The sequence below is a fragment of the Salmo trutta genome, chromosome 26, assembly GCF_901001165.1.
Source record: "Salmo trutta chromosome 26, fSalTru1.1, whole genome shotgun sequence".
Lineage (NCBI taxonomy): Eukaryota > Metazoa > Chordata > Actinopteri > Salmoniformes > Salmonidae > Salmo > Salmo trutta.
In genome coordinates this window covers 44,843,928-44,871,182 of record NC_042982.1, presented here as the reverse complement: position 1 = coordinate 44,871,182, position 27,255 = coordinate 44,843,928, and the positions used below count along the sequence as shown (strand labels likewise).

At 49.6% G+C, this 27,255-nt stretch overlaps 1 protein-coding gene across 4 annotated transcripts in view; it reads right to left on the bottom strand.

Annotated features, from left to right (window-relative positions):
- Window positions 1-388: 388 nt before the first annotated feature.
- Window positions 389-27,255, bottom strand: part of fndc3a (fibronectin type III domain containing 3A) — a 155,653-nt gene continuing 128,786 nt past the window's right edge. For all 4 annotated transcript variants that reach the window (XM_029716051.1, XM_029716052.1, XM_029716050.1 and 1 more), the window contains 6 exons: window positions 18,276-18,480; window positions 15,607-15,745; window positions 14,304-14,516; window positions 10,361-10,527; window positions 9,270-9,400; window positions 389-880 (listed from right to left, as the gene is read on the bottom strand). In XM_029716051.1, coding sequence (XP_029571911.1) covers window positions 569-880; window positions 9,270-9,400; window positions 10,361-10,527; window positions 14,304-14,516; window positions 15,607-15,745; window positions 18,276-18,480 — 1,167 coding nt within the window. In that variant the 3' untranslated portion in view covers window positions 389-568. The remainder of the gene's footprint in view (window positions 881-9,269; window positions 9,401-10,360; window positions 10,528-14,303; window positions 14,517-15,606; window positions 15,746-18,275; window positions 18,481-27,255) is intronic.

Sequence of the window (27,255 nt, the reverse complement as noted above, 5' to 3'; positions counted from 1 at the left end):
GTTCTTTATGATAGCCACATTAGCAGCTAATTAGCGTTTAAGTTTTGCATGGTAAATACAGGCAAATATATTGACAAAAGTCACCTTGTCTGAAAGAGATTTACACGGTTATCAAAACGTCACGCCAGCGTTAGCCTATTACAAAACACAGCCCTTTAATTTTAAGTGTTTCTAAAATCCCCTATGTGGTGGAAAAACTATTGGAACCATTTCCCTGTTTGACCGCTAGGTCTTATGGGTATTATGACTCATAATGTGGTACTCTATTCTGTGCAGGGTAGCCAACCACAGCGGAGTCTTGATAAACATTGAGAGGCTTCTGTAAAGGGAGGTTTGGGAGGGGGGGAAGACAGGAAGGTATCATAGCAATACATTATATCATTTCCTCTGGACTTCCTACCTGCCTCCTGGACTCCCTCCCTCTGCTAATCATAATCACCCAGAGGTGACAACAGAAATAAACTACAACATCAACGGGAAATTAAAGCTGTAACCCTGCAGCTTGGAGGAGAAGGAAAGGAGGAACAAGGGAGGAGGAGACAGAGGAGAGGAACGAGGGAGATACAGCTCACTTGATAACAAAGTACTGGATGATGAAAGCGATGAGGATGGAGATGACTGCACAGAGCATGATGATGAGAGCAGCCCACTGCTCATCTGTTAAGGGCCTGGCTGGATCAGCTCCAGCCCGGGGGCCCACACTGCTCACACTGCCCGCTGACAGCTCACTGCGCTGGGGGGAGAGCGTCACCGTGGGGCTGTAGGGACCACTCAGCTCTGGAGCATCCTGGCACTGGCGGATGGCACACACCCTGAAGCGGTACTCACTGTTGGGCTGCAGGCCGGGCATCTGGTAGGAGGTGGCAGAACCTTTATACACCTGGAGGAGAGAGACAAGAGAGGTTAGAATACACCTGGTAAAGGATGGAAGAGCCTCTTTACACCTGGAGAAGAGAGGGAGAGAGAGAGACAGTGTGAGAGAGAGAAGACAGCGAGAGCGGAGAGAGAGACGACAGCGAGAGCGGAGAGAAGACAGCGAGAGAGAGAGAAGACAGCGAGAGCGGAGAGAGAGAGAGAAGACAGCGAGAGAAGACAGCGAGAGAAGACAGCGAGCGCGAGAGAGCGAGAGAAGACAGCGAGCGCGAGAGAGCGAGAGAAGACAGCGAGCGCGAGAGAAGACAGCGAGCGCGAGAGAGAGAGAGACAGCGAGCGCGAGAGAGAGAGAGACAGCGAGCGCGAGAGAGAGAGAGACAGCGAGCGCGAGAGAGAGAGAGACAGCGAGCGCGAGAGAGAGAGAGACAGCGAGCGCGCGAGAGAGAGAGACAGCGAGCGCGCGAGAGAGAGAGACAGCGAGCGCGCGAGAGAGAGAGACAGCGAGCGCGCGAGAGAGAGAGACAGCGAGCGCGCGAGAGAGAGAGAGAGAGCGAGGGAGGGAGGGAGAGAGAGGGAGAGACAGCGAGCGCGCGAGAGAGAGAGAGAGAGCGAGGGAGGGAGGGAGAGAGAGGGAGAGACAGCGAGGGAGAGAGAGAGACAGCGAGGGAGAGAGAGAGACAGCGAGAGAGAGAGACAGCGAGCGAGACAGCGAGAGAGAGAGACAGCGAGCGAGCGCGCGAGAGAGAGAGACAGCGAGCGAGCGCGCGAGAGAGAGAGACAGCGAGCGAGCGCGCGAGAGAGACAGCGAGCGAGCGCGCGAGAGAGAGAGACAGCGAGCGCGCGCGCGAGAGAGAGAGACAGCGAGCGCGCGAGAGAGAGAGACAGCGAGCGCGCGAGAGAGAGAGACAGCGAGCGCGCGAGAGAGAGAGACAGCGAGCGCGCGAGAGAGAGAGACAGCGAGCGCGCGAGAGAGAGAGACAGCGAGCGCGCGAGAGAGAGAGACAGCGAGCGCGAGAGAGAGAGAGACAGCGAGCGCGAGAGAGAGAGAGACAGCGAGCGCGAGAGAGACAGCGAGCGCGAGAGAGACAGCGAGCGCGAGAGAGAGAGAGACAGCGAGCGCGAGAGAGACAGCGAGCGCGAGAGAGAGAGAGACAGCGAGCGCGCGAGAGAGAGACAGCGAGCGCGAGAGAGAGAGAGAGACAGCGAGAGAGACAGCGAGAGAGACAGCGAGAGAGAGAGACAGCGAGAGAGAGAGACAGCGAGGGAGAGAGAGAGACAGCGAGGGAGAGAGAGAGACAGCGAGGGAGAGAGAGAGACAGCGAGGGAGAGAGAGAGACAGCGAGGGAGAGAGAGAGACAGCGAGGGAGAGAGAGAGACAGCGAGCGCGAGAGAGAGAGAGACAGCGAGCGCGAGAGAGAGAGAGACAGCGAGCGCGAGAGAGAGAGAGACAGCGAGCGCGAGAGAGAGAGAGACAGCGAGCGCGAGAGAGACAGCGAGCGCGAGAGAGACAGCGAGCGCGAGAGAGACAGCGAGCGCGCGAGAGAGAGAGACAGCGAGCGCGCGAGAGAGAGAGACAGCGAGCGCGCGAGAGAGAGAGACAGCGAGCGCGCGAGAGAGAGAGACAGCGAGCGCGCGAGAGAGAGAGACAGCGAGCGCGCGAGAGAGAGAGACAGCGAGCGCGCGAGAGAGAGAGACAGCGAGTGCGCGAGAGAGAGAGACAGCGAGCGCGCGCGAGAGAGAGACAGCGAGCGCGCGAGAGAGAGAGACAGCGAGCGCGCGAGAGAGAGAGACAGCGAGCGCGAGAGAGACAGCGAGCGCGAGAGAGAGAGAGACAGCGAGCGCGAGAGAGACAGCGAGCGCGAGAGAGACAGCGAGCGCGAGAGAGACAGCGAGCGCGAGAGAGACAGCGAGCGCGAGAGAGAGAGAGACAGCGAGCGCGAGAGAGAGAGAGACAGCGAGCGCGCGAGAGAGAGAGACAGCGAGCGCGAGAGAGAGAGAGAGACAGCGAGAGAGACAGCGAGAGAGACAGCGAGAGAGACAGCGAGAGAGAGAGACAGCGAGGGAGAGAGAGAGACAGCGAGGGAGAGAGAGAGACAGCGAGGGAGAGAGAGAGACAGCGAGGGAGAGAGAGACAGCGAGGGAGAGAGAGAGAGAGCGAGGGAGAGAGAGAGAGCGAGGGAGAGAGAGAGAGCGAGGGAGAGAGAGAGAGCGAGGGAGAGAGAGAGAGGAGAGAGAGAGAGCGAGGGAGAGAGAGAGAGAGCGAGGGAGAGAGAGAGAGCGAGGGAGGGAGGGAGAGAGAGGGAGGGAGAGACAGCGAGAGAGACAGCGAGAGAGACAGCGAGAGAGACAGCGAGAGAGACAGCGAGAGAGACAGCGAGGGAGACAGCGAGGGAGACAGCGAGGGAGACAGCGAGGGAGACAGCGAGGGAGACAGCGAGGGAGAGAGAGAGACAGCGATGGAGAGAGAGAGACAGCGATGGAGAGAGAGAGACAGCGAGGGAGAGAGAGAGAGAGCGAGGGAGAGAGAGAGAGCGAGGGAGAGAGAGCGAGCGAGGGAGAGAGAGAGAGAGAGAGGGAGAGAGAGAGAGAGAGCGAGCGAGGGAGAGAGCGAGGGAGAGAGAGAGACAGCGAGCGCGCGAGAGAGAGAGACAGCGAGGGAGAGAGAGAGCGAGCGAGGGAGAGAGAGAGACAGCGAGGGAGAGAGAGACAGCGAGGGAGAGAGAGACAGCGAGGGAGAGAGAGAGACAGCGAGGGAGAGAGAGAGACAGCGAGGGAGAGAGAGAGACAGCGAGGGAGAGAGAGAGACAGCGAGGGAGAGAGAGACAGCGAGGGAGAGAGAGAGACAGCGAGGGAGAGAGAGACAGCGAGGGAGAGAGAGAGACAGCGAGGGAGAGAGAGAGACAGCGAGGGAGAGAGAGAGACAGCGAGAGACAGAGGAGACAGACAGCGAAAAGAAAAGGACAACCAGTGAAGAACAAACACCATTGTAAATAAAACCCATATTTATTTATTTTTCCTTTTGTAATTTAACTACTTGCCCATCGTTACAACACTGGCATTTGAAATGTCTTTATTCCTTTGGAACTTTTGTGAGTGTAATGTTTACTGTTCATATTTTATTGTTTATAATCTATTTCACTTGCTCTGGCAATGTTAACATATGTTTCCCGTGTCAATAAAGCCTTTTGAATTGAATTGATACAGGAAAGAGAGAGGTAAGCGAGGAAAGGGAGGTTAATTTTCAGGAAGGAAGCAGGAGGGAGACAGAAGACATGGTCTGCCTCTGTAGCTTGGAGGCCTGTGATTGGAGTGATGAAAGGACAAAGCTCTGTGTAAAATGGCAGACACATACAGCTTCCTTATTTAATTTGGTTGTCATATCCAGGCAGATTAGCGTCAGCCAGCAGCAGCCTCTGAGCCCAACATTACCATAGCCATTACTGTTATGGCTCTTCAACCTCTGCCATATTGTGGATTCGGAGCCATCTATCTAATAGAACTAAGAGGGTTTTCTTTAATGGAACCTTCTCTGTAATGGTGTACCGCAGGGCAGCTCTCTTGGCCCTCTACCCTTTTCTATTTTTACCAATGACCCGCCGATTGGCATTTAACAAAGCATGTGTGTCCATGTATGCTGATGATTCAACCTTATACGTGTCAGCAACCACAGCTAATGAAGTCACTGAAACCCTAAACAATGAGTTGCAGTCAGTTTTAGACGGGGTGGCGAGTAATAAACTAGTCCTGAACATCTCTAAGAGCATTGTTTTTGATACATATCATTCCCTAAGGTCTAGACCTCAGCTAGACCTGGTAATGAATGGTGGTGGCTGTTGAACAAGTTGAGTAGACTAAATAAACTTGGTGTTACCTTAGATTGTAAACTGTCATGGTCAAAAAAACATACAGATTCAATGGCTGTCATCAAGGCAAAGGGTGGCTATTTGAAGAATCTCAAATATAAAATATATTTTGTTTAACACCTTTTTTTTGGTGACAACATGATTCCATATGTGTTATTTCATAGGTTTGATGTCTCCACTATTATTCTACAATGTAGAAAATAGTACAAATAAAGAAAAAACCCTTGAATGAGCAGATGTAAAACTTTGGACAGGTAGCGTATGTGTCGCTGATAGACACATACTAGAGGCCTTCACGGATCCACCTGTCCTCGAATACCTGAGACCCAAATCCGGGACCCGAGCGGGTCCGGATCCACGAGTCCGGGTCGGATCTGACATGATTGTCACGGGTCTCGGGTATGTGTAATTTTAACGGACTTGTCTGGAAGGGTCCAATCAGATTCCAACACCACTGCTGGAAGACGGAATTAAAATGATGGAATTAAAATGTTAAAAAGGAGAAGAACAATCTACAATGACTAAGAGACAACAGGTAGGCTACTTCATATCCTGAATGGAGTTGTTGTTGTTATTTGTAACTGTAGGACACACTACAGTCTCAATTAGCCTAGCTAGCTAACGTTAGCTAGCTTAACTTACTTCTCCTGGTTTGATGCAGTCCAGACAGCTACTATCATCATATTGATGATAAATAACCTAGCTATGGCAGCTATTAGTCTACTATAGCTTGAGTCGGCTTGGTCGGTTGCAGTCTCTCTCTCTTCCTCCTCCCTGTGTCACTCACTCACAGTACTTCCCCTCCCCGCCTGCAAGAGCCTCGCCTCTCTCCCTCCTCTCGCGGTTTATCAGCTCTGGTTAATAAAGTACCATTAAAAAAATATACTTTTCTGCTGCTTCCCTCACTCAGATCGGACCGAGTCTGGACGGAACGGGTCTCTATATTATTTGTATTTTATTTATGCATACAGGGTCCGGGTGGGAAACGGTCCATTTCGGGAAACGAGTCCAACTTTTACACCCATGAAGACCTCGAATGCACACATAAAATACTACATGCTCATGTTTTTAAATGTATGTTAAAAAAACGTATTTTGTCTGTAATGTCTTTTCTCTATGTGTTGGACCCCAGTAAGACTTGCTGTTGCCATTGGCTAATGGATACCCTAATAAAATAAAATACAAATTACTGCATGTTGGCCTGCTAAGAGTTACTGCTGAGCCCACCATTACTCCAGGTTAGCCTGCTAAGAGTTACTATTGAGCCCACCATTACTCCAGGTTAGCCTGCTAAGAGTTACTATTGAGCCCACCATAACCCCTGGTTAGCCTGCTAAGAGTTACTGCTGAGCCCACCATAACGCCTGGTTAGCCTGCTAAGAGTTACTGCTGAGCCCACCATTACTCCTGGTTAGCCTGCTAAGAGTTACTATTGAGCCCACCATAACCCCTGGTTAGCCTGCTAAGAGTTACTGCTGAGCCCACCATAACTCCTGGTTAGCCTGCTAAGAGTTACTGCTGAGCCCACCATAACTCCAGGTTAGCATGCTAAGAGTTACTGCTGAGCCCACCATAACTCCTGGTTAGCCTGCTAAGAGTTACTGCTGAGCCCACCATAACTCCTGGTTAGCCTACTAAGAGTTACTGCTGAGCCCACCATAACTCCTGGTTAGCCTGCTAAGAGTTACTGCTGAGCCCACCATAACTCCAGGTTAGCCTGCTAAGAGTTACTGCTGAGCCCACCATTACTCCTGAGCCCACCATAACTCCAGGTTAGCCTGCTAAGAGTTACTGCTGAGCCCACCATTACTCCAGGTTAGCCTGCTAAGAGTTACTGCTGAGCCCACCATAACGGCAGGTTAGCCTGCTAAGAGTTACTGCTGAGCCCACCATAACGGCAGGTTAGCCTGCTAAGAGTTACTGCTGAGCCCACCATAACTCCTGGTTAGCCTGCTAAGAGTTACTGCTGAGAGGGATGGAGAGGGAGGCTAGACACCTGGGGTCTCGTCAGGGATCAACGTCCATCATAACGATGCATTTAGACAGAGGAATCACCATTCGGCCTGATGAAGAACTCGTACAGCTGCGCTAACGGGCACAACAGAAAACATCCGTCTATTTGCATAATGTAGTTGTTGTACAGCAGAGTGGTCACCAGCCTTTTGCTGAGTCAAGAACACTTCCTGATGCAAGCCGAGATCTACCGCTCTGATTTTTTATGTTATTTTTTTAAACATGATTTAAAACCGTAAGAATGTGCAACGTTAAGCTATTAAACACAGTTCTGTAGCAGTGAGGTTTGTGCAGTAAGGCTATAGGACCAGTATATTATCACTGAATATTGGCTACGCTTGAATTGCCCTGTCAATGTTGTTCTTCTCAGATCATTTTGAAATGATGTAAATGTTTTGGTATATGATCACACTGGTAATATGTTAATGTTGATGGTCAGTCTGAGGTGAGGGAGCAGGGGTGAGGCTCTCGCTCACCCGACTCGCTGTCCCTCCGCTCTCTCACCCGACTCGCTGTCCCTCCGCGCTCTCTCACCCGACTCGCTGTCCCTCCGCGCTCTCTCACCCGACTCGCTGTCCCTCCGCGCTCTCTCACCCGACTCGCTGTCCCTCCGCGCTCTCTCACCCGACTCGCTGTCCCTCCGCGCTCGCTCACCCGACTCGCTGTCCCTCCGCGCTCGCTCACCCGACTCGCTGTCCCTCCGCTCTCTCACCCGACTCGCTGTCCCTCCGCTCTCTCACCCGACTCGCTGTCCCTCCGCGCTCTCTCACCCGACTCGCTGTCCCTCCGCGCTCTCTCACCCGACTCGCTGTCCCTCCGCTCTCTCACCCGACTCGCTGTCCCTCCGCTCTCTCACCCGACTCGCTGTCCCTCCGCTCTCTCACCCGACTCGCTGTCCCTCCGCTCTCGCTCACCCGACTCGCTGTCCCTCCGCGCTCGCTCACCCGACTCGCTGTCCCTCCGCGCTCGCTCACCCGACTCGCTGTCCCTCCGCTCTCTCACCCGACTCGCTGTCCCTCCGCTCTCTCTCACCTGACTCACTGTCCCTCCACTCTCTCTCACCCGACTCGCTGTCCCTCCACTCTCTCTCACCTGACTCAGTCTTCCAGCTGATGGTGAAACCTAAGTCACACTGCATTATTTCTGCCTCATGTACCAATTAATGTTGTTACTCCTTTGACCAGAGAAAGTGAAATAACGCTGCTGATAACAACAACTCAAGCGTATAGATACACTGTTACTGATTACAGCTGCAGTGCTGGTTGTACCCATTCATTACAGCTGCAGTGCTGGTTGTACCCATTCATTACAGCTGCAGTGCTGGTTGTACCCATTCATTACAGCTGCAGTGCTGGTTGTACCCATTCATTACAGCTGAAGTGCTGGTTGTATTCATTCATTACAGCTGCAGTGCTGGTTGTACCCATTCATTACAGCTGCAGTGCTGGTTGTACCCATTCATTACAGCTGCAGTGATGGTTGTACCCATTCATTACAGCTGCAGTGATGGTTGTATTCATTCATTACAGCTGCAGTGCTGGTTGTAACCATTCATTACAGCTGCAGTGCTGGTTGTACCCATTCATTACAGCTACAGTGCTGGTTGTACCCATTCATTACAGCTGCAGTGCTGGTTGTACCCATTCATTACAGCTGCAGTGATGGTTGTATCCATTCATTACAGCTGCAGTGCTGGTTGTACCCATTCATTACAGCTGCAGTGCTGGTTGTACCCATTCATTACAGCTGCAGTGATGGTTGTATCCATTCATTACAGCTGCAGTGCTGGTTGTATCCATTCATTACAGCTGCAGTGATGGTTGTATCCATTCATTACAGCTGCAGTGCTGGTTGTACCCATTCATTACAGCTGCAGTGCTGGTTGTACCCATTCATTACAGCTGCAGTGCTGGTTGTACCCATTCATTACAGCTGCAGTGCTGGTTGTACCCATTCATTACAGCTGCAGTGATGGTTGTAACCATTCAAGTCTGTCCATGGTTCTGATTTCTTGCGTGTGTGTGTGTGTGTGTGTGTGTGTGTGTGTGTGTGTGTGTGTGTGTGTGCCTGCTTTCGTGCGTAAGCAGAAAAACATGTTGACTCACCCTACTTGCAGAGAAATACCAATTCCCTCCTCCTTTCTTTCATGTTGATGAAACAGTCTCTCACTCTGTCGTACAGTACACGCTTTTAAGGCTACCTGGCTAAAATACTTGCTCGCTAGCCTAACTTCCATTCATGGGCAACGTTAGCTAGTTAACCTTCTACAGGTCTCTGGGGCTGCTGGGTAGGCCGGAGTAGTTCTACCTTCTGGAATGCCTTGGACATCGACCAGCTGATGGTGATCCACCGGTTGGTGACCACTGTTGTACAGCGATGACTTAAGACAGTGACGTGAATTCATGGACAAGCTAACGTGGTATGACTTCAGTGGGGTGTTACACATCAACAATTAGCTGTGGTGAGTTCCCCCCCCCCATCCAGTGCTACACAAATCACATCCCTTCTCATTCTTCTTACCTGTTTGTACTCAGAGTTACCCATCATGCTTTGCACCGTGTAGATGATGGGGTCTCCCTTCATGGGCAGCAGGGGCTCCCAGCTCACCTCACAGACTGAAGACATGTCCTCCACACGCTCCACTCGGGGAGCTACAGAGAGAGAGTACAACACGGCCAAAGATTAAGAATGAAAGGTGAGGACAGTGAGGCTGAAAGGTGAGGACAGTGATGCTGAAAGGCGAGGACAGTGATGCTGAAAGGCGAGGACAGTGAGGCTGAAAGGCGAGGACAGTGATGCTGAAAGGCGAGGACAGTGATGCTGAAAGGCGAGGACAGTGAGGCTGAAAGGTGAGGACAGTGAGGCTGAAAGGTGAGGACAGTGAGGCTGAAAGGTGAGGACAGTGATGCTGAAAGGCGAGGACTGTGAGGCTGAAAGGTGAGGACAGTGAGGCTGAAAGGTGAGGACAGTGATGCTGAAAGGCGAGGACAGTGAGGCTGAAAGGTGAGGACAGTGAGGCTGAAAGGTGAGGACAGTGAGGCTGAAAGGTGAGGACAGTGAGGCTGAAAGGCGAGGACAGTGAGGCTGAAAGGCGAGGACAGTGAGGCTGAAAGGCGAGGACAGTGAGGCTGAAAGGCGAGGACAGTGAGGCTGAAAGGCGAGGACAGTGAGGCTGAAAGGCGAGGACAGTGAGGCTGAAAGGCGAGGACAGTGATGCTGAAAGGCGAGGACAGTGAGGCTGAAAGGTGAGGACTGAGGCTGAAAGGTGAGAACAGTGAGGCTGAAAGGTGAGGACAGTGATGCTGAAAGGCGAGGACAGTGATGCTGAAAGGCGAGGACAGTGAGGCTGAAAGGTGAGGACAGTGAGGCTGAAAGGTGAGTCAGGAGAAAGGTGAGGACAGTGATGCTGAAAGGCGAGGACAGTGAGGCTGAAAGGCGAGTCAGGAGGTGAGCCACAGAGGAATACAGGTCTATACATTACAGAGGTGAGAGGATGGGAGAGAACAGGACAGGACTGGCCTGGTGAAGGTCTATACATTACAGAGGTGAGAGGATGGGAGAGAACAGGACAGGACTGGTGAAGGTCTATACATTACAGAGGTGAGATGTACCTTTAATCGGGGCAGGGGGCGAGCGGGGGGTGGTGAAGGTGTAAACAGTGGAGAAGGGGCCTTGGCCCGCCTCGTTGAAGGCCTGGATGCGGAACATGTACGAGGTAGACTCATTGAGCCGCTGGACTTTGTGAGTGTGGCAGGGCCCTCTGTACAAGGAGACGAACCTGGAGAGGAGAGAGGGGACGACAGGGAGAAAGGTAGAAAACAGGTCGTCTGCCAGTCTCCTTATTTGGACAAGGCAACACATTCAGTTTGAATCATTTCCAACACTTCGCTAAAACTGAAGGTTACAGTTTCAAAAGCGGCACCATATTAACACCCGTCTTGCCAGTCGATCTATTGTTCTGACATTGTGAACAATAGATCAGAGAGGAAGACACATTTCAGTTGAATACATTCAGTTGGACACCTAACTAGGTATCCCCACCTTTTCCCTTAGTCCTGGCAAAAAAGCAAGTTGCTAGTTTTGAGATTCTTGAAGTTGCACGCCAAACGGGCTGGTTGTCTATTCTATTGTCATGGACATTATAAGCAAGCAAGGTTGCCATGGAGACTACCTACTTCTCCTTTGCTAGCTAGCCAACTAAGGGGGGAGAGATTACGTTCATAAATTGCCTGGCTGGGCTGTGGGACAGCGGATAATTGAAATGGAACTTAACAGGTATTACCCGGGGAATGTGGCGAATAACTCCCTGCTATCAGCCAATCAGCATCCAGACAACCTGTTTTATAATGACAGTATATATACACACCATATATTTCCATCCAGAGATTCCAGGCTAATGATACTGTAGGGGGTTTAACCAGGCTACCAACCTGCAGCTGGTACTAATGATACTGTAGGGGGTTTAACCAGGCTACCAACCTGCAGCTGGTACTAATGATACTGTAGGGGGTTTAACCAGGCTACCAACCTGCAGCTGGTACTAATGATACTGTAGGGGGTTTAACCAGGCTACCAACCTGCAGCTGGTACTAATGATACTGTAGGGGGTTTAACCAGGCTACCAACCTGCAGCTGGTACTAATGATACTGTAGGGGGTTTAACCAGGCTACCAACCTGCAGCTGGTACTAATGATACTGTAGGGGGTTTAACCAGGCTACCAACCTGCAGCTGGTACTAATGATACTGTAGGGGGTTTAACCAGGCTACCAACCTGCAGCTGGTACTAATGATACTGTAGGGGGTTTAACCAGGCTACCAACCTGCAGCTGGTACTAATGATACTGTAGGGTTTAACCAGGCTACCAACCTGCAGCTGGTACTAATGATACCGTAGGGGGTTTAACCAGGCTACCAACCTGCAGCTGGTACTAATGATACTGTAGGGGGTTTAACCAGGCTACCAACCTGCAGCTGGTACTAATGATACTGTAGGGGGTTTAACCAGGCTACCAACCTGCAGCTGGTACTAATGATACTGTAGGGGGTTTAACCAGGCTACCAACCTGCAGCTGGTACTAATGATACTGTAGGGGGTTTAACCAGGCTACCAACCTGCAGCTGGTACTAATGATACTGTAGGGGGTTTAACCAGGCTACCAACCTGCAGCTGGTACTAATGATACTGTAGGGGGTTTAACCAGGCTACCAACCTGCAGCTGGTACTAATGATACTGTAGGGGGTTTAACCAGGCTACCAACCTGCAGCTGGTACTAATGATACTGTAGGGGGTTTAACCAGGCTACCAACCTGCAGCTGGTACTAATGATACTGTAGGGGGTTTAACCAGGCTACCAACCTGCAGCTGGTACTAATGATACTGTAGGGTTTAACCAGGCTACCAACCTGCAGCTGGTACTAATGATACTGTAGGGTTTAACCAGGCTACCAACCTGCAGCTGGTACTAATGATACTGTAGGGGGTTTAACCAGGCTACCAACCTGCAGCTGGTACTAATGATACTGTAGGGGGTTTAACCAGGCTACCAACCTGCAGCTGGTACTAATGATACTGTAGGGGGTTTAACCAGGCTACCAACCTGCAGCTGGTACTAATGATACTGTAGGGGGTTTAACCAGGCTACCAACCTGCAGCTGGTACTAATGATACTGTAGGGGGTTTAACCAGGCTACCAACCTGCAGCTGGTACTAATGATACTGTAGGGGGTTTAACCAGGCTACCAACCTGCAGCTGGTACTAATGATACTGTAGGGGGTTTAACCAGGCTACCAACCTGCAGCTGGTACTAATGATACTGTAGGGGGTTTAACCAGGCTACCAACCTGCAGCTGGTACTAATGATACTGTAGGGGGTTTAACCAGGCTACCAACCTGCAGCTGGTACTAATGATACTGTAGGGGGTTTAACCAGGCTACCAACCTGCAGCTGGTACTAATGATACTGTAGGGGGTTTAACCAGGCTACCAACCTGCAGCTGGTACTAATGATACTGTAGGGGGTTTAACCAGGCTACCAACCTGCAGCTGGTACTAATGATACTGTAGGGGGTTTAACCAGGCTACCAACCTGCAGTTGGTACTAATGATACTGTAGGGGGTTTAACCAGGCTACCAACCTGCAGCTGGTACTAATGATACTGTAGGGGGTTTAACCAGGCTACCAACCTGCAGCTGGTACTAATGATACCGTAGGGGGTTTAACCAGGCTACCAACCTGCAGCTGGTACTAATGATACTGTAGGGGGTTTAACCAGGCTACCAACCTGCAGCTGGTACTAATGATACTGTAGGGGGTTTAACCAGGCTACCAACCTGCAGCTGGTACTAATGATACCGTAGGGGGTTTAACCAGGCTACCAACCTGCAGCTGGTACTAATGATACTGTAGGGGGTTTAACCAGGCTACCAACCTGCAGCTGGTACTAATGATAATGTAGGGTTTAACCAGGCTACCAACCTGCAGCTGGTACTAATGATACCGTAGGGGGTTTAACCAGGCTACCAACCTGCAGCTGGTACTAATGATACCGTAGGGGGTTTAACCAGGCTACCAACCTGCAGCTGGTACTAATGATACTGTAGGGGGTTTAACCAGGCTACCAACCTGCAGCTGGTACTAATGATAATGTAGGGTTTAACCAGGCTACCAACCTGCAGCTGGTACTAATGATACCGTAGGGGGTTTAACCAGGCTACCAACCTGCAGCTGGTACTAATGATACCGTAGGGGGTTTAACCAGGCTACCAACCTGCAGCTGGTACTAATGATACTGTAGGGGGTTTAACCAGGCTACCAACCTGCAGCTGGTACTAATGATACTGTAGGGGGTTTAACCAGGCTACCAACCTGCAGCTGGTACTAATGATACTGTAGGGGGTTTAACCAGGCTACCAACCTGCAGCTGGTACTAATGATACTGTAGGGGGTTTAACCAGGCTACCAACCTGCAGCTGGTACTAATGATACTGTAGGGGGTTTAACCAGGCTACCAACCTGCAGCTGGTACTAATGATACTGTAGGGTTTAACCAGGCTACCAACCTGCAGCTGGTACTAATGATACTGTAGGGGGTTTAACCAGGCTACCAACCTGCAGCTGGTACTAATGATACTGTAGGGGGTTTAACCAGGCTACCAACCTGCAGCTGGTACTAATGATACCGTAGGGGGTTTAACCAGGCTACCAACCTGCAGCTGGTACTAATGATACTGTAGGGGGTTTAACCAGGCTACCAACCTGCAGCTGGTACTAATGATACTGTAGGGGGTTTAACCAGGCTACCAACCTGCAGCTGGTACTAATGATACTGTAGGGGGTTTAACCAGGCTACCAACCTGCAGCTGGTACTAATGATACTGTAGGGGGTTTAACCAGGCTACCAACCTGCAGCTGGTACTAATGATACTGTAGGGGGTTTAACCAGGCTACCAACCTGCAGCTGGTACTAATGATACTGTAGGGGGTTTAACCAGGCTACCAACCTGCAGCTGGTACTAATGATACTGTAGGGGATTTAACCAGGCTACCAACCTGCCTCTCTTGTCCTCCATCTGCAGCTGGTACTGGAGGGCGTCTGAGGGCGTGGCCTTGGCCGGGCCGTCACCCCACTTCAGCCGGAGGGTCTGGTGACTGAACGCAGTACACTCTAGCCGCGGGGGCTGTGGAGGGAGAGGCTTGGTCTTCAACTTAAAGGTGTGGCTAAACGGACCTGATCCCAGGCTGTTCAGAGCCTGGATCCGAATCCTAACAAGGAGGAGACAGGAAGGAGAGGAGAAACATGTAGGGAGGGAGGAGAGACATGTAGGGAGGGAGGAGAGGAGAAACATGGAGGGAGGAGAGGAGAAACAGAGACATGGAGGGAGGAGAGGAGAAACATGTAGGGAGGGAGGAGAGACAGAGACATGGAGGGAGGGAGGAGAGGAGAGACATGTAGGGAGGGAGGAGAGACAGAGACATGTAGCGAGGGAGGAGAGGAGAAACATGGAGGGAGGGAGGAGAGACAGAGACATGGAGGGAGGGAGGAGAGGAGAGACATGTAGGGAGGGAGGAGAGGAGAAACATGTAGGAGAGGAGAGACAGAGACATGGAGGGAGGAGAGACAGAGACATGGAGGGAGGGAGGAGAGGAGAAACATGGAGGGAGGAGAGACAGAGACATGGAGGGAGGGAGGAGAGGAGAGACATGGAGGGAGGGAGGAGAGGAGAGACATGTAGGGAGGGAGGAGAGGAGAGACATGGAGGGAGGGAGGAGAGGAGAGACATGGAGGGAGGAGAGACAGAGACATGGAGGGAGGGAGGAGAGGAGAGACATGGAGGGAGGAGAGACAGAGACATGGTTTAGAGGCGTGTACCTGGTGTAGTGTGTGTGTGTGTGTGTACCTGGTGTAGTGTGTGTGTGTACCTGGTGTAGTGTGTGTGTGTGTGTGTGTGTGTGTGTGTACCTGGTGCAGTGTGTGTGTGTGTACCTGGTGTAGTGTGTGTAGTGTGTGTGTGTGTGTACCTGGTGTAGTGTGTGTAGTGTGTGTACCTGGTGTAGTGTGTGTGTGTGTGTGTGTACCTGGTGTTGTGTGTGTGTGTGTGTACCTGGTGTAGTGTGTGTGTGTGTGTACCTGGTGCAGTGTGTGTGTGTGTACCTGGTGTAGTGTGTGTAGTGTGTGTGTGTAGTGTGTGTGTGTGTGTACCTGGTGTAGTGTGTGTAGTGTGTTTGTGTAGTGTGTGTGTGTGTGTACCTGGTGCAGTGTGTGTGTGTGTACCTGGTGTAGTGTGTGTAGTGTGTGTGTGTAGTGTGTGTGTGTGTGTACCTGGTGTAGTGTGTGTAGTGTGTTTGTGTGTACCTGTAGCTGGTGTCCGGTTGCAGATGCTGAATGATATACTTGGTGACTGGTCCTACAGAGATGGACTGCCGCTCTCCCAGGTCTATGAGGTAGGAGGAGATCTCCGCCCCGTGGTCACACGGGGGCTCCCAACCAACAGCTACAATAACAACAACAATAATATTATTATATAGTGCTTTTCAATCCAATTTAAATTCAATTAAAACCACTGTTTCCATGAGGGGCAATTACTTTGGGCACGTCTGCAACACCACCACCTCTCGACACCACATGGATTAACTTTCATTAAACCCTTATTTAACCAGCTAAGTTGACTGAGAACACGTTCTCATTTACAGCAACGACCTGGGGAATAGTTACAGGGGAGAGGAATGAACCAATCGGATGCTGGGGATGGTTAGGTGGCCGTGATGGTATGAGGGCTAGATTGGGAATTTACCCAGGATACCAGGGGGTTAACACCCCTATCCAGGATACCAGGGGGTTAACACCCCTATCCAGGATACCAGGGGGTTAACACCCCTATCCAGGATACCAGGGGGTTAACACCCCTATCCAGGATACCAGGGGGTTAACACCCCTATCCAGGATACCAGGGGGTTAACACCCCTATCCAGGACACCAGGGTTAACACCCCTATCCAGGATACCAGGGGGTTAACACCCCTATCCAGGACACCAGGGGGTTAACCTGTTAGGGTATAGGGGGCAGTATTGAGAATTTTTGAAAAAATATGTGCCCATTTTTAAATGCCTCCTACACCTACCCAGTAACTACAATATGCATATACTTATTATATATGGATAGAAAACACCCTAAAGTTTCAAAAACTGTTTGAATGGTGTCTGTGAGTATAACAGAACTCATTTGGCAGGCAAAACCCTGAGACAGATTCTGACAGGAAGTGGATACCTGATGTGTTGAATTGACTTTGAGCCTATGCCATTGAAAAACAAAGGGGGTGAGGAATATTCTGGCACTTCCTATTGCTTCCACAAGATGTCCCCAGCCTTTACAAAGTGTTTTGAGTGTTCTACAGTGAGATCTGACCGAATAAGAGCCATGGAACGTGATGGTCCATCATTCACCCTGGCGCGCGAGTTGATGGTGGGTACTCTCATTCCGAAACGTTTTAAAAGAAAACCCAATGGTCCGCCTTGCATTTTATTCATGTTCTGGTTAAAAAAGGCCCTAATGATTTATGCGATACAACGTTTGACATGTTTGAACGAACGGAAATATATTTTTTCCGTTCTTGAAGTGAAGTGAAGTCCGGCTGGCTTAGATCATGCGCTACAACACGGAGGTTTTTCGACATAAATGATGAGCTTTTTTGAACAAAACTACATTCGTTATGGACCTGGGACTCTTTGGAAGTGACATCTGATGAAGAGAATCAAAGGTAATGGATTATTTATATAGTATTTTCGATTTTAGATTCCTCCAACATGGCGGTTAGTCTGTATCGCGATGCGTATTTTTCTGGCGCAGTGCTCAGATTATTGCAAAGTGTGATTTCCCAGTAAGGTTAATTTAAAATCTGACAAGTCCATTGCGTTCAAGAGATGTAAATCTATAATTCTTTGAATGACAATATAATATTTTAGCAATGTTTTCTAATATTAATTAATTATTTTGTCGTCATGACTTGACTGCCGGTATTGGAGGGAAACGATTTCCTGAACATCAACGCCATAGTAAAACACTGTTTTTAGATATAAATATGAACTTGATAGAACTAAAAATGCATGCATTGTCTAACAAAATGTCCTAGGAGTGTCATCTGATGGAGATTGTAAAAGGTTAGTGCATAATTTTAGCTGATTGTATGGTTTTGGTGACGCATGTCTTTGAATCGACAATGCATTGCACACAGCTATTGTCAATGTACTCTCCTAACATAACCTAACTTTATGCTTTCCCCGTAAAACCTTTTTGAAATCGGTAAACGTGGTTAGATTAAGAAGATGTTTATCTTTCAAAGGCTGTAAGTTAGTTGTATGTTTGAGAAATTTGAATTTGTACATTTATTTGGTTTCAAATTTGCCGCTCTTGAAATGCACCTGCAGTTGATAGGGTGCGCCACGGGGGGAACGCTAACGTCCCAGGTAGCCTCAAGAAGTTAACACCCCTACTCTTACGATAAGCACCATGGGATCTTTAGTGACCAGAGTCTCAGGACACCCTGTTTAACGTCCCATCCGAATGAACGCACCCTACACACAGGGCAATGTCCCCAATCACTGCCCTGGGGCATTGGGATATATATATACACACATACATACAGTACCAGTCAAACGTTTGGACACACCTACTCATTCCAGGGTTTGTCTTTATTTTTACTATTTTCTACATTGTAGAATAATAGTGAAGACATCAAAACTATGAAATAACTGAACTAAAATATATTGATTTGTGGGTTACTACATGATTCCATATGTGTTATTTCATAGTGTTGTCGTCTTCACTATTATTCTACAATGTAGAAAATAGTACAAATAAAGAGAAACCCTGGAATGAGTAGATATCTAAACTTTTGACTGGTTCTGTGTGTGTGTGTGTGTGTGTGTGTGTGTATATATATATATATATATATATATATATATATATAGTCCCAATAAGGCTTTACAACATTCAACAAGACCAACAAAATGTCAAACCAAACTGACCTAGACAAGTGGAGGGGGAGTAGAGAGGAGGCGTGGGGGGTCCATCCACCTCCTCCTCCTCTTCCTCCTGGTCTGTGGAGGTGTGGTATCCCCGTAGCTCCGCCTCTTTGAGGGCATGGACACTGCTGACAGCCGCAGGTACAGAAGGAGGAGTTTGACAGAGGACCGCCTCACTGAACAGACCCACGCCGGCCACGTTCACAGCCTGGGAAAAGGGGGAGAGAGAGGGGGGGAAAAGGGGGAAAACGGGGAGAGAGAGGGGGGAAAAGGGGGAGAGAGGCAGAAAAAGGGAGGGAGAGAGAGGGGGGAAAAGGGGGAGAGAGAGGCGGGAAAAGGGGGAGAGAGAGGGGGGGAAAAGGGGGAGAGAGAGGGGGGGAAAAGGGAGGGAGAGAGAGAGGGGGGGAAAAGGGAGGGAGAGAGGGGGGAAAAGGGAGGGAGAGAGAGGGGGGGAAAAGGGAGAGAGAGAGGGGGGAAAAGGGAGGGAGAGAGAGGGGGGAAAAGGGAGGGAGAGAGGGGGGAAAAGGGGGAGAGAGGCAGAAAAAGGGAGGGAGAGAGGCAGAAAAAGGGAGGGAGAGAGGGGGGAAAAGGGGGAGAGAGGGGGGAAAAGGGAGGGAGAGAGGGGGGGAAAAGGGGGAGAGAGGGGGGGAAAAGGGGGAGAGAGGCAGAAAAAGGGAGGGAGAGAGGCAGAAAAAGGGAGGGAGAGGGGGGGAAAGGGGGAGAGAGGATATAATATGTTACACAAGAGACACAAACTCTTAATGCCGTGACACAAGGAGACTACCTGCCTTTACTGCCAGAATGTGACAACTAGGATGAGGTTTTCGCTAGACACTGTCAGTTATCTATTTTCCCCTGGATTTAGGTTGATGTAATCTGATGAGACTAGCTACACTATATATACAAAAGTATGTGGACACCCCTTCAAATTAATGGATTCGGCTATTTCAGCCACACACGTTGCTGACAGGTGTATAAACTCGAGCACACAGCCATGCAATCTCCATAGACAAACATTGGCAGTAGAACGGCCCGTACTGAAGAGCTCAGTGAATTTCAACGTGGCAACGTCATAGGATGCCACCTTTCCAACAAGTCACATTTCTGCCCTGTCAGAGCTGCCCCGGTTAACTGTAAGTGCTGTTATTGTGAAGTGGAAATATCTCGGAGCAACAATGGCTCAGCCGCAAAGTGGTAGGCCACACCAGCTCAGAACGAGAAAACAGAGTGCTGAAGTTTGTTAAAATCCTCTGGTCGCAACACTCACTACCGAGTTCCAAACTGCCTCTGGAAGCAACGGTCAGCACAAGAACTGTTCGTCGGGAGCTTCATGAAATGGGTTTCCATGACCGAGCAGCCGCACACAAGCCTAAGATCACTATGCGCAATGCCAACCGTCGGCTGGAGTGGTGTAAAGCTCGACGCCATTGGACTCTGGAGCAGTGGAAAGGCGTTCTCTGGAGTGATGAATCATGCTTCACCATCTGGCAGTCAGAAGGAATAATCTGGGTTTGGCAGATGCCAGAAGAACGCTATTTTCCTGAATGCATAGTGCCAACTGTAAAGTTTGGTGGAGGAGGAATAATGGTCTGGGGATGTTTTTCATGGTTCGGGCCACTTAGTTCCAGTGAAGGGAAATCTTAACACTACAACATACAATGACATTCTAGACGATTCTGTGCTTCCAACTTTGTGGCAACAGTTTGGGGAAGGCTCTTTCCTGTTTCAGCATGACAATGCCCCCGCGCACAAAGCGAGGTTCACACAGGAACGGTTTGTCGAGATCGGTGTGGAAGAACTTGACTGGCCTGCACTGAGACCTGACCTTAACCCCATCGAACACCTTTGGGATGAATTGGAACGCCGACTGCGAGCCAGGCCTAATAGCCCAACATCAGTGTTCCCGACCTCACTAATGCTCTTGTGGCTGAATGGAAGCAAGTCCCCACAGCAATGTTCCAACATCTAGTGGAAAGCCTTCCCAGAAGACTGGAGGCTGTTATACCAGCAATGTTCCAACATCTAGTGGAAAGCCTTCCCAGAAGACTGGAGGCTGTTATAGCAGCAATGTTCCAACATCTAGTGGAAAGCCTTCCCAGAAGACTGGAGGCTGTTATAACAGCAATGTTCCAACATCTAGTGGAAAGCCTTCCCAGAAGACTGGAGGCTGTTATAGCAGCAATGTTCCAACATCTAGTGGAAAGCCTTCCCAGAAGAGTGGAGGCTGTTATAGCAGCAATGTTCCAACATCTAGTGGAAAGCCTTCCCAGAAGACTGGAGGCTGTTATACCAGCAATGTTCCAACATCTAGTGGAAAGCCTTCCCAGAAGACTGGAGGCTGTTATAGCAGCAATGTTCCAACATCTAGTGGAAAGCCTTCCCAGAAGAGTGGAGGCTGTTATAGCAGCAATGTTCCAACATCTAGTGGAAAGCCTTCCCAGAAGACTGGAGGCTGTTATAGCAGCAATGTTCCAACATCTAGTGGAAAGCCTTCCCAGAAGACTGGAGGCTGTTATAGCAGCAATGTTCCACCATCTAGTGGAAAGCCTTCCCAGAAGACTGGAGGCTGTTATAGCAGCAATGTTCCAACATCTAGTGGAAAGCCTTCCCAGAAGACTGGAGGCTGTTATAGCAGCAATGTTCCAACATCTAGTGGAAAGCCTTCCCAGAAGACTGGAGGCTGTTATAGCAGCAATGTTCCAACATCTAGTGGAAAGCCTTCCCAGAAGAGTGGAGGCTGTTATACCAGCAATGTTCCAACATCTAGTGGAAAGCCTTCCCAGAAGACTGGAGGCTGTTATAGCAGCAATGTTCCAACATCTAGTGGAAAGCCTTCCCAGAAGAGTGGAGGCTGTTATACCAGCAATGTTCCAACATCTAGTGGAAAGCCTTCCCAGAAGACTGGAGGCTGTTATAGCAGCAAAGGGGGGGACCAACTCCATATTAATAACCATGATTTTGTAATGAGATGTGTGACCAGCAGGTGTCAACAACAGCTTTGGTCATGTAGTGTATCTGTGCCTAGGGTTTTTTTCTACCCTAAGCAGCTGGGGAACCAATTGTATAGTTGTAATGACCACTTCTGACCACTAGGTGGTAGTGAGTGTACACCAGTCTCCAGCTCTGCCTCCAACTCCTCACTGTATGGTGCCTCACATACTCTGTAGATCAGGGGCCCCCAATTACATTTTTCCTTGAGCGGAAGGTCGGGAGGCCTGAACATGGTAATAAATCATTTGGAAACTGCAAATTGACCGCAACAATCCCAAACAGATAGAGTATTTGAGAAAAACAAAATAATTTCCAAATTTGATTACATTGGCATAAGATTACGAATCTCGATTTATGCGTGGGAACAGATTTCCTAAAATAAAATCACTGAGCTCATTTCCTGGTGATTTTATGTCCAAAAATACAGTGCTTTTATAAAATATTCACACCCCTTAACTGATTCCACCTTTGTTGTGTTACCGCCTGAATTTAAAATGGATTAAAATGAGATGTTTTGTCACTGCCCTTTACATTTTACATTACATTTAAGTCATTTAGCAGACGCTCTTATCCAGAGCGACTTACAAATTGGTGCATTCACCTTATGATATCCAGTGGAACAACCACTTTACAATAGTGCATCTAAATATTTTTTTTGGGGGGGGGTTAGAAGGATTACTTTATCCTATCCCAGGTATTCCTTAAAGAGGTGGGGTTTCAGGTGTCTCCGGAAGGTGGTGATTGACTCCGCTGTCCTGGCATCGTGAGGGAGCTTGTTCCACCATTGGGGTGCCAGAGCAGCGAACAGTTTTGACTGGGCTGAGCGGGAACTGTGCTTCCTCAGAGGTAGGGAGGCGAGCAGGCCAGAGGTGGATGAACGCAGTGCCCTTGTTTGGGTGTAGGGCCTGATCAGAGCCTGAAGATACGGAGGTGCCGTTCCCCTCACAGCTTCATAGGCAAGCACCATGGTCTTGTAGCGGATGCGAGCTTCAACTGGAAGCCAGTGGAGAGAGCGGAGGAGCGGGGTGACGTGAGAGAACTTGGGAAGGTTGATCACCAGACGGGCTGCGGCGTTCTGGATGAGTTGTAGGGGTTTAATGGCACAGGCAGGGAGCCCAGCCAACAGCGAGTTGCAGTAATCCAGACGGGAGATGACAAGTGCCTGGACTAGGACCTGCGCCGCTTCCTGTGTGAGGCAGGGTCGTACTTTACCTCATAATATCAAAGTTTTTATCCTGAATACAAAGCGTTATGTTTGGGGCAAATCCAATACAACACACTACCGAGTACCACTCTCCATATGTTCAAGCATAGTGGTGGCTGCATCATGTTATGGGTATGCTTGTAATCATTAAGGACCATAATCGGCCCGTAAATGGAGGTAGCTGAAATCTGAATCCCATGAGGGTGAAAGTCAACTGACAGACCTGTTGGGGAATGCTTGGCGTGTTAGCTGGTTAGATAGCCTAGCTACAAATTTAGCTAGCTACCTTGAACAGCAAAAACAGAAACACCTAACCGCTAAAACATATGGTATAAATAAAAACACAAGATTACTCTTAAGGTAGAGGAGATATCCTTAATAAAACACCAGATTACCCTGGTGTAGAGGAGATATCCTTAATAAAACACTAGATTACCCTGGTGTAGAGGAGATATCCTTAATAAAACACTAGATTACCCTGGTGTAGAGGGGATATCCTTAATAAAACACTAGATTACCCTGGTGTAGAGGAGATATCCTTAATAAAACACCAGATTAACCTGGTGTAGAGGGGATATACTTAATAAAACACCAGATTACCCTGGTGTAGAGGGGATATCCTTAATAAAACACCAGATTACCCTGGTGTAGAGGGGATATCCTTAATAAAACACTAGATTACCCTGGTGTAGAGGAGATATCCTTAATAAAACCCCAGATTACCCTGGTGTAGAGGGGATATCCTTAAAAAAACACCACATTACCCTGGTGTAGAGGAGATATCCTTAATAAAACACCAGATTACCCTGGTGTAGAGGAGATATCCTTAATAAAACACAAGATTACTCTTAAGGTAGAGGAGATATCCTTAATAAAACACCAGATTACCCTGGTGTAGAGGAGATATCCTTAATAAAACACCAGATTACCCTGGTGTAGAGGGGATATCCTTAATAAAACACCAGATTACCCTGGTGTAGAGGAGATATCCTTAATAAAACACCAGATTACCCTGGTGTAGAGGAGATATCCTTAATAAAACACCAGATTACCCTGGTGTAGAGATATCCTTAATAAAACACCAGATTACCCTGGTGTAGAGGAGATATCCTTAATAAAACACCAGATTACCCTGGTGTAGAGGAGATATCCTTAATAAAACACCAGATTACCCTGGTGTAGAGGAGATATCCTTAATAAAACACCAGATTACCCTGGTGTAGAGGAGATATCCTTAATAAAACCCCAGATTACCCTGGTGTAGAGGAGATATCCTTAATAAAACACCAGATTACCCTGGTGTGGGTAATCTGGTCCACAATCACACCAGCCACACTGGACCACAATCACCTGTACCATTTATTACCACTTATTACAGTACACTACACTACTCTCTGCACACCACTAGTCAGCTGTACCTGGGCCAAAACCTCCCCTCCACTAAACACTACACACTACTGTAGGTAGAGCTAGTCAGCTGTACCTGGGCCAAGACTTCCCCTCCACTAAACACTATACACTACTGTAGGTAGAGCTAGTCAGCTGTACCTGGGCCAAAACTTCCCCCCCACTATACACTACTGTAGGTAGAGCTAGTCAGCTGTACCTGGGCCAAAACCTCCCCTCCACTAAACACTACTGTAGGTAGAGCTAGTCAGCTGTACCTGGGCCAAGACTTCCCCTCCACTATACACTACTGTAGGTAGAGCTAGTCAGCTGTACCTGGGCCAAGACTTCCCCTCCACTATACACTACTGTAGGTAGAGCTAGTCAGCTGTACCTGGGCCATAACTTCCCCTCCACTAAACACTACACACTACTGTAGGTAGAGCTAGTCAGCTGTACCTGGGCCAAAACTTCCCCTCCACTATACACTACTGTAGGTAGAGCTAGTCAGCTGTACCTGGGCCAAAACATCCCCTCCACTATACACTATACACTACTGTAGGTAGAGCTAGTCAGCTGTACCTGGGCCAAAACGTCCCCTCCACTAAACACTACTGTAGGTAGAGCTAGTCAGCTGTACCTGGGCCAAGACTTCCCCTCCACTATACACTACTGTAGGTAGAGCTAGTCAGCTGTACCTGGGCCAAGACTTCCCCTCCACTACACACTACTGTAGGTAGAGCTAGTCAGCTGTACCTGGGCCAAGACTTCCCCTCCACTACACACTACTGTAGGTAGAGCTAGTCAGCTGTACCTGGGCCAAGACTTCCCCTCCACTATACACTACTGTAGGTAGAGCTAGTCAGCTGTACCTGGGCCAAGACTTCCCCTCCACTACACACTACTGTAGGTAGAGCTAGTCAGCTGTACCTGGGCCAAGACTTCCCCTCCACTACACACTACTGTAGGTAGAGCTAGTCAGCTGTACCTGGGCCAAGACTTCCCCTCCACTACACACTACTGTAGGTAGAGCTAGTCAGCTGTACCTGGGCCAAGACTTCCCCTCCACTAAACACTATACACTACTGTAGGTAGAGCTAGTCAGCTGTACCTGGGCCAAAACGTCCCCTCCACTAAACACTACTGTAGGTAGAGCTAGTCAGCTGTACCTGGGCCAAGACTTCCCCTCCACTAAACACTATACACTACTGTAGGTAGAGCTAGTCAGCTGTACCTGGGCCAAAACGTCCCCTCCACTACACACTACTGTAGGTAGAGCTAGTCAGCTGTACCTGGGCCAAAACGTCCCCTCCACTATACACTAAACACTACTGTAGGTAGAGCTAGTCAGCTGTACCTGGGCCAAAACTTCCCCTCCACTATACACTACTGTAGGTAGAGCTAGTCAGCTGTACCTGGGCCAAAACTTCCCCTCCACTAAACACTACTGTAGGTAGAGCTAGTCAGCTGTACCTGGGCCAAGACTTCCCCTCCACTACACACTACTGTAGGTAGAGCTAGTCAGCTGTACCTGGGCCAAAACCTCCCCTCCACTATACACTAAACACTACTGTAGGTAGAGCTAGTCAGCTGTACCTGGGCCAAAACTTCCCCTCCACTACACACTAAACACTACTGTAGGTAGAGCTAGTCAGCTGTACCTGGGCCAAAACGTCCCCTCCACTACACACTACTGTAGGTAGAGCTAGTCAGCTGTACCTGGGCCAAGACTTCCCCTCCACTATACACTAAACACTACTGTAGGTAGAGCTAGTCAGCTGTACCTGGGCCAAGACTTCCCCTCCACTAAACACTATACACTACTGTAGGTAGAGCTAGTCAGCTGTACCTGGGCCAAGACTTCCCCTCCACTACACACTACTGTAGGTAGAGCTAGTCAGCTGTACCTGGGCCAAAACGTCCCCTCCACTAAACACTACTGTAGGTAGAGCTAGTCAGCTGTACCTGGGCCAAGACTCCCCCTCCACTACACACTACTGTAGGTAGAGCTAGTCAGCTGTACCTGGGCCATAACTTCCCCTCCACTAAACACTACTGTAGGTAGAGCTAGTCAGCTGTACCTGGGCCAAGACTTCCCCTCCACTACACACTACTGTAGGTAGAGCTAGTCAGCTGTACCTGGGCCAAGACTTCCCCTCCACTATACACTACTGTAGGTAGAGCTAGTCAGCTGTACCTGGGCCAAGACTTCCCCTCCACTACACACTACTGTAGGTAGAGCTAGTCAGCTGTACCTGGGCCTAAACTTCCCCCCCACTATACACTACTGTAGGTAGAGCTAGTCAGCTGTACCTGGTCCAAAACTTCCCCCCCACTATACACTACTGTAGGTAGAGCTAGTCAGCTGTACCTGGGCCAAGACTCCCCCTCCACTATACACTATACACTACTGTAGGTAGAGCTAGTCAGCTGTACCTGGGCCAAGACTCCCCCTCCACTATACACTATACACTACTGTAGGTAGAGCTAGTCAGCTGTACCTGGGCCAAGACTTCCCCTCCACTAAACACTACTGTAGGTAGAGCTAGTCAGCTGTACCTGGGCCAAAACTTCCCCTCCACTATACACTACTGTAGGTAGAGCTAGTCAGCTGTACCTGGGCCAAAACGTCCCCTCCACTAAACACTACTGTAGGTAGAGCTAGTCAGCTGTACCTGGGCCAAGACTTCCCCTCCACTACACACTACTGTAGGTAGAGCTAGTCAGCTGTACCTGGGCCAAGACTCCCCCTCCACTAAACACTACTGTAGGTAGAGCTAGTCAGCTGTACCTGGGCCAAAACGTCCCCTCCACTATACACTACTGTAGGTAGAGCTAGTCAGCTGTACCTGGGCCAAGACTCCCCCTCCACTACACACTACTGTAGGTAGAGCTAGTCAGCTGTACCTGGGCCTAAACTTCCCCTCCACTATACACTATACACTACTGTAGGTAGAGCTAGTCAGCTGTACCTGGGCCAAGACTCCCCCTCCACTATACACTACTGTAGGTAGAGCTAGTCAGCTGTACCTGGGCCAAAACTTCCCCTCCACTAAACACTAAACACTACTGTAGGTAGAGCTAGTCAGCTGTACCTGGGCCAAGACTCCCCCTCCACTATACACTACTGTAGGTAGAGCTAGTCAGCTGTACCTGGGCCAAGACTCCCCCTCCACTATACACTACTGTAGGTAGAGCTAGTCAGCTGTACCTGGGCCAAGACTCCCCCTCCACTATACACTACTGTAGGTAGAGCTAGTCAGCTGTACCTGGGCCATAACTTCCCCCCCACTACACACTACTGTAGGTAGAGCTAGTCAGCTGTACCTGGGCCATAACTTCCCCTCCACTATACACTACTGTAGGTAGAGCTAGTCAGCTGTACCTGGGCCAAAACTTCCC